Source organism: Cystoisospora suis (assembly GCF_002600585.1).
Source record: "Cystoisospora suis strain Wien I chromosome Unknown contig_4708, whole genome shotgun sequence".
NCBI classification, from domain to species: Eukaryota; Apicomplexa; class Conoidasida; order Eucoccidiorida; family Sarcocystidae; genus Cystoisospora; species Cystoisospora suis.
In genome coordinates this window covers 13,552-20,426 of record NW_027157500.1, presented here as the reverse complement: position 1 = coordinate 20,426, position 6,875 = coordinate 13,552, and the positions used below count along the sequence as shown (strand labels likewise).

Sequence of the window (6,875 nt, the reverse complement as noted above, 5' to 3'; positions counted from 1 at the left end):
TTGGCCACAAAGAGGCGCGCCCCGCCCAATGGTCGCCGCGAAGTGAGCGGCACGATTCCTTTCCATTCTCGTTTCATCCTTCACCGCATGGGTGATGGCCTCTTCGATCGTCTCCGGACTCTTCGCCGCAACGGCTGCCGAGATCTCGGGAACCAAATTTGCCACAAAAATGTCAAGCTTTTCCGCATCAGATAAGGCCACGCACTCTGACACCACGGCATTGAAGTACCGCACATTCTCCAGCACTGTTCCTGTCTGCACGGTTCTTTCCAGGAGGACCCGGCCATCCAGCTCGCATCTTGGGTTGAAATGTCGGATCATTAGTGTTTTAAGCTGCTGCCAACTCTTCGGTTGGGCCTTCTCAGAAAGCGAGAAAAGAGTACCAGTCGATGCGCTGCGGGTCAAAATGCGTAACTGCCATAATTAGGCGTTTCTCTTCCGGGGTCCCCATTCCGTCCATGTATAGTTCAATATGAGTTATCCAGGACAAAGGCCTCGTACCGTCAAAAGGATGCGGGGGTCGTAGTTTCGCCTCGCGAACGTCGGTGCTACGGTTTTCAACGCCATCCGTATTATGGTCAAGTAGTCTTTTCCTCTTCCTCCCATCAACATCGCCCGGCCGAACCTGCATACGGGGTCGTCTCGCACTCCATGGTTGAAAGGCGTTGAACGTGCAGGCGTTGTGACGAAATTGATGGCAAGCAACCTTGGCTGTCCGAATCGTGTCGGCAGGCTCGGAGAACTGTTGAAAATTCCTTCACGAGTTACAGGTAAAAACTTCATGCACGGACGTTCTGCTGCACGCTCCCGGTTGGGACCACCAATTGTCACACTCTAACACTAGGTTACCGGCCGTTGATCAGGCGACCTGGCAACCGCCTAACCGCAGCTCACACGAGAATGTTGAGTCTGGTCAGTGTAGCGTGACGCAACCGTGGCGACTATGGCCGCCGGTAAGTAATTCCCCCGGCGACTATGGCCACCAGTAAGTAATTCCCCAGTCGAGGGGAAGTCGTCGTTATGGGGAACGGCAGGAAAATTGCTGAGTGTTTAACCGACACGGCAGTTCGTCTCGAATACGCGATAGTTACTGTGCATCCACGGTCACAAGTTACATAGTAGGTAGCCGGCCGTCACACATTACGGAAGCACTACCACAACGTCTCCTCGGAACTTTGCTAGAAAAAGATTACTCTGGTCTCGGTCTCCGCCATCGCTCCGGTTGTTACCGTTCTAGCGGCTCCGTCGTCTGAGACGTGGCCTGCGGATTGTTTCGACGCGACGGCCTCCGCTGCCTACGTCGCCCGTCGCGTATCCCAACATGCTGCTGCTACTTGCTCCTTGTGCTTGAAGCGTGCCTTGTGACACTACTACGGCTGACGGCACCGCACATCACGACCCATGTTTCCCAAGCACTCTGCCTGGTTCACGTCTAGCAGGCAACTGTTTGACCATTACAAGAGGGATACCCGTTCTCGGGTGCGGGAGACTCATACCGTTGTCGGACACCCCGTGCGCGGACCGATCTACGGACAGTGGAGAACGCAATCAGACGTTGCAGAGCCACTGCTCTTCTCATATCTCTTAGACCGGCGACATGACAACACTTCGGACAGCATGCCAGACATGGCACCCGGGGGTGCAGGTCCGAAGTATCTCCGGGAAGCTGGCCTGATGAACCCAGTAAGAGAGTGAGGCTCCGTACGTGAGCGTCGACACCAGGGCCGCCAGGGTTACTCGGACAACGTCCCAAACCACGTCGGAGTGACAAGAAATCACGCTAGTTCGGGTCAGCCCAAACAGACGACACGGAGCCAGTGTGTGTCACGCGTGACCGAAAAAAGAGGGAAGCTGACCCTTGGCCACAGTGGCCAGGCCTAGCTACGCGAACCAGTTCTGCCGCCGGGAAGACATGCAGATTGGAAAGAACGTTTTCCCTTGCATGCGTCACTCCTGCATCCGCTACTCTACACACCCGAACCTAAACCTCCAGAGCGGTCTCGCGTGTGGAACTTGTCCTTCGCAGAGGCCCCTTTATGGAGATTGGCGCTGCTAACGGCCCCTGGGGTCAGTCTCTTTCCATCGTATATGCAGCGTCGACTAACGACGTAGTGTAGACTGGGCCTCTTTCTGCCTATGTTTTGTCTACTTCGACACGCGTTCGAGTCTTACCTTGTCTACGTCCCGTTTTTTGTCTCTCGTCTGTAGTGCCTCCTGCTGGTGGACTTGGACAGCCGTTACTGCAGTGTCCCATGTTTTGTTCGACAGTAACGGCGGAATACGGCGCCGTTCGGTCCTGCCGCAGAACGTTCTGTACTGGTTGCCGCTTGCGTGATCCCCTCCGGAACTCTTAGGGTACTGCTGCTGCAAGGGAACACCGAGAGTGTCCGCTTGCGCGGAAGGAATTAGGGCAAAGAGAGGGCGCGCAACGACGCCTGGGTAACCAACAACACCCTGACGGAGCAGCATACTCCGACAACAGATGAGAGGGCGACAGACGGTCAGTCTTAGGGTGTGTGGCGCTGGATGAATCAGTGGGACAGACCTTTATGCCTTGCACGACCGGTCTGGAAACGGACCGCATTCGCCATTGACTGAGTCTCTTTCTTTGAGTGCTGTGTTACAGCTCTGCGAGGGCGTAGTCCGGCACCGAACCGTGGATTTTCTTTTTAGTGACTACGTCATATTGCCGCGCACAGAATCACGTGTAAAAGAATCCCGTTTGCTACCTTCTGCAGAGTTTGCCACTTACACTGCTGAATGTATCTTGCTCTCGTTCGCTGACCTCCTTCGATTGCAGCACTTCCGCGCATGCAGAAACGGCCGGGAAGGAAGCTCTGTCTCACGTGCAGCAGCCTGATCCGAGGCCGAGCGTAGTGTTAGTAGGAATCTAATCAATCCACGTGACATTCTCGGGTGTCCGCGGCTATTCACGAAAGAGACTCCTGGGCAAGCGGCCTGTCAAACATGCTACCAGTCAAAGAATAGACGTGTCACGTCTCCGAAACGCTCGTTCAGGTCAAAGATGAAGTTGTTGAAGCAGAGTTACGAACGCGATGGCGGTGGCTCCATCGTGTGTGAGTGCGAAGTCCCGGATGATGTGTGGATGCTGTACAACCTTGTCTTGCCGGGAGATAAGGTGAAGTGCCCCACAACCAGGTAAGCTAGTGTGGCCTCCGTATTCAGCTGCCGAGTTTCAGGACAAACAGTCTTGCTGCTGGGTTTAACCGTTTTGTTCATGGCTCCGCCTGGAAAGGCTAGCCCGTGGTAGCCTCGCCGTCGGTACAGCGGGCCCTTGTGTCAGTGTAATGTGGTGAACCGCGGGTGACTCCGCAGTTTGAAGCAGCAGTGGTCAGGACGCCCTCTTTGCGGAAGTGCATCTCAACAAACACGCGTTACCCATCCTGGCGACGCGTGAGGCGGCGTGTGTAGTGTCTGTACTCATTGTCTACAGTACTGTGCAAAGGCATCGCAAAATCTCTCGTTGGTGCACCGTTGGCTCCTCGAGTTGGTGAAACGCGCGCCACAGTAGAGCCGGATCACACTTCCCAGCTAACCTCCTCGGGAGAGTGCGAATGGCTGCGGCCTCGGCACAAGAGATGACATGGTACAAGTTGCAGGCGAAGTGACCTGCGAGCTGAGCGGGCACCGGGGGCGAGAAACCTGCCAGTCTTAAGATCTTCTACTTGTCTTTTGCACAGGAAGTTGCAAAAGGAGAGCAGCAGTGGGACTGTTTCCACAGACGTGAAGAAGATTGTTTTAGACATCTTGGTCAAGGTAGGAAAACCAAGCACAGCATCTCTTGGGTCTTCACTGTTTGTGTCGGAGGTCAGCTCGTGTCCAAGCGCTTGCTTCCAAGTATTTTCTTCGGGCAACGGTGCAACTGTCTGTAGCTTCTTACGCGGTGATCGAATGCCCCACCGGAAAAAATCTGTTGTGTGTAGCTCGGGGGTCCGCGTGCTCTTTCCTTCAACTTCACATCAAGACGGCTAGTCTCTCCTACGGTGGCATTCCTTCCCGTCCTTTACAGCAGAAAAATTTTGAAGCTCCGACCGTGTCTCCTCGACAGCTACAGTGATTCACCCGCACGTGTTCCCACGAAACTGACGATGATGCTATACATGCTCACACAGGGGCAGGACAAGGTAGTCGCAATGGCTTGTCTGCAGCTGGACTTTCTGCTTCTGTGTGCGTGCCACAACTCCGTCTCCAGAAGACCGAATACGAAGGAGAACGCGACATTTTACGCGTGTCTGGGCAAGTTGCCGAGGAGAGCCCATATGTAAAAGTAAGAGATGGAATCTGGTTCCCCACAGTGGGGGTAACTTGGCGCGCTCGGGGGTGCCCGGTGTAAAGGTTCTCTTTTCCGAAAACAGACCGAGGTGTGCAGCGTTCGGGCCGTGATGAGGATAGTTTCCTTTCAGTGTGTGGTACTACTGGGGACCACATGAGCTCGGGTACTTTCTCCAGTGACGGTGATGACAGGCAGGCAAGAGCCACTCAAAAGTAGCAGGTGTCTCTTGTGTCCTTTCTGAAAGAGTTGCTGCGGTACGGAGACTTTCATGCGACGGGAATCACCTGACTGGGGGCAACGGCTGAGCGCGAACCTCCGGGGTCTATCGCATCGGCTTGTGTATGTCATCAAACGCACTACAGTTCAGTAGGGACGGCAACGCAACCAGCATACCTTCTGACTGGAGTTAATGCCGCTCCACGTACCTCTCGTTCTTCGGATGCGTTCATCGTTTTCGACACCGCCTGCCTGTCGGTGCAGAATTCTTGCTTGCTACTAAAGTGCTGTGCCCCCGAACGGCCTTTTCTGTCCTAGGTTTTTTTCGCGCTGACAGGGCAGTCCTCGCCTCGTCCTACAATCTCGTCCATCTGCTGTTGTGACTTCAGGGGTGGAGTGTGTCTCTGTCTCAACACACGGCTTGCACGAGTAGTCAGAGCCTGGAGGCCACTTGGCTTACATTGAGACAACTCGTAAATTGCGTATTCACGGAGGCCCTCTGTCTACAAAAGACACACACGCACACGGGTGTCCGCGCGGCGCCGTATATCTGTGTGCGCCGTGCATGTGCTGGTTCCAGGTCAGCCAGAGAGTGTACGGGAAAAAGGTGAAGGACTACCCGCTCACGGGTCGGTTGCTTTCATTGCCTGTGCTTGAGGTGTCTTTCGTGTCACCAGATTGGCGCGTACCACACTTTGGAGATATCCCTGAACACAAGATTGACTCTGTATAAGGTACGTTTTGCACTGGTGGTTGAAGTGGGTGATGCAGTTCCCTGCTCAGCTCTCCAGCTTTCTCGTTTGTCCGTAGAGAGCCCCGTTTTGAAGGAGAGGAGGGGCTGTTGAAGGACACCAAATTCTGCAGAGTGGTGAGGGACCTTCTAGTGAAGCGGCCATTCACTGTCTCCCCTCTTTCAGGAGGGTAGTTCACACGGTGCACGTGGCTGTGTCTCCCGCACACACTTGGGGACAGCACTTTATGTCGCGGTATGTGTGAATCTTGTCTGCTTGGTGGCTTCTTGAGAGCACCTGAAGGCAAGTGGCGGCAGTACGAGTTGTAGCGTCTAACGATAGGCTCGTCAGTGCATCACTCGTGACTTCATGCGCAACACCGCCTAGTGAATAGATCAAGGACAGGCGCGGCGTTGTAGGCGTCGTTTCCCCATTTCGAAGTGAAGGACTGCATGGCGTTCTCTCACCGTCGCAACCCGTGCACCAACACGCCGGCTCTCATCTGCTGAGCAGTTACCTGGTGATCAGACCAAGCTGTGGATACGAACGAGCTGTGGTCGAGGTAACAGTCATAGGCAAGTGGAGTGTGTACGCAGACTCAAAAACTGTGCGACTCTTCAGTTGTCCGTTTCTTGGTGAATGAAGCGGCAACAGTGCATTGGGGAGTTGCTGCAGTACTCATAGAAGGCGGTGTAGAATTTTCTGAAGGCGAAAGCAGGGTGCTCAATCAGAAAAAATAAATTTACCGCAGCGGCGTACTGATGTACCCCCTTTTCAGGAATGTTGGGACCGCGTCTTTTTGGATAAACTGAAGGAAGCTTCTGACCCTCACCGGACTGCCGAGGTTCAAGTCGTAGTAAGAGTTTCACTTGTTAGGCAGTGCAGCCAAGGACTCCTCGGAGGGCACTGTTGTGTTGACTTTCTCTCGAGCGCAGCGACTAGCGTGCGTCTGCCGCGGACGTTCCCTTTCTTTCTCCTCGACCCTACCCCCCACCGCGAAAAGTGGTCTTCATCGAAATCGGTCTCTGAATGTTTGACCTGTGCAAGGGCGTGATACTGTGCGTGTCTCCGCACGGCGCGGCACGGTGCACAGTTTGCGAGGAAGCCCGTAGGGGGGCGGGCCGCCGCGTGTCTGTACCCTGACACCGTGTGCAGGTTCTTTCGTAACACCAGCTGTAGTCATAGCGATTCTTCCTGGATGATGTAGTCTCAGCTGTCAGTGGCATGATACCGCGGGTATCTGTACTGCAGGGCATCGCTTGTCCAACGCCTCTGTGTGCCGAGTTTGGTTTCTTGGTCACCGGTTTGACGGCGTATCACTCTAGTGGCTTAACGGCAGTGTGTTGAATATATACTGGTATCCGTATGCACGCGAAACGTGCATACAACGTCGTTTCTCATCAGCGCGTGCTGGGGTAGTTGTCTGTGGAATCTCTCCGCTTCGGTGCGGTGAAGAGCCCTGATATCTTCCAACGAGCGCTCTGGCTAGCAGCAGGGAGAGGGCTGTCGCTCACTGGTACAGGTGAACGGGGGAAAGTTGGTTGCCGCGTTGTGTAGGAGTAGACTTTAACGCATGCTGATTCATTGCGGTAGAACATGATGCATTGCCTCCGATGGTGCGTTTTTTTCTTCAG

At 54.5% G+C, this 6,875-nt stretch overlaps 2 protein-coding genes across 2 annotated transcripts; one reads left to right on the top strand and one right to left on the bottom strand.

The window, feature by feature from the left end:
* Nucleotides 1-1,028: 1,028 nt before the first annotated feature.
* CSUI_008406 (uncharacterized protein) lies at nucleotides 1,029-1,852 on the bottom strand. Its single transcript, XM_068068539.1, has one exon. It carries the CDS (start codon nucleotides 1,577-1,579, stop codon nucleotides 1,433-1,435), a length of 147 nt encoding a protein of 48 aa, XP_067919488.1. The 5' UTR covers nucleotides 1,580-1,852; the 3' UTR covers nucleotides 1,029-1,432.
* A 108-nt stretch (nucleotides 1,853-1,960) lies between these two features.
* CSUI_008405 (protein pelota) lies at nucleotides 1,961-6,097 on the top strand (the record flags this gene model as incomplete). Its single annotated transcript, XM_068068538.1, has 6 exons — nucleotides 1,961-2,500; nucleotides 3,019-3,159; nucleotides 3,702-3,777; nucleotides 4,214-4,288; nucleotides 5,188-5,244; nucleotides 6,020-6,097. Coding segments are annotated over exons 2-6 (420 nt in total), but the record flags the coding sequence as incomplete, so codon positions are not given.
* Nucleotides 6,098-6,875: the final 778 nt, after the last annotated feature.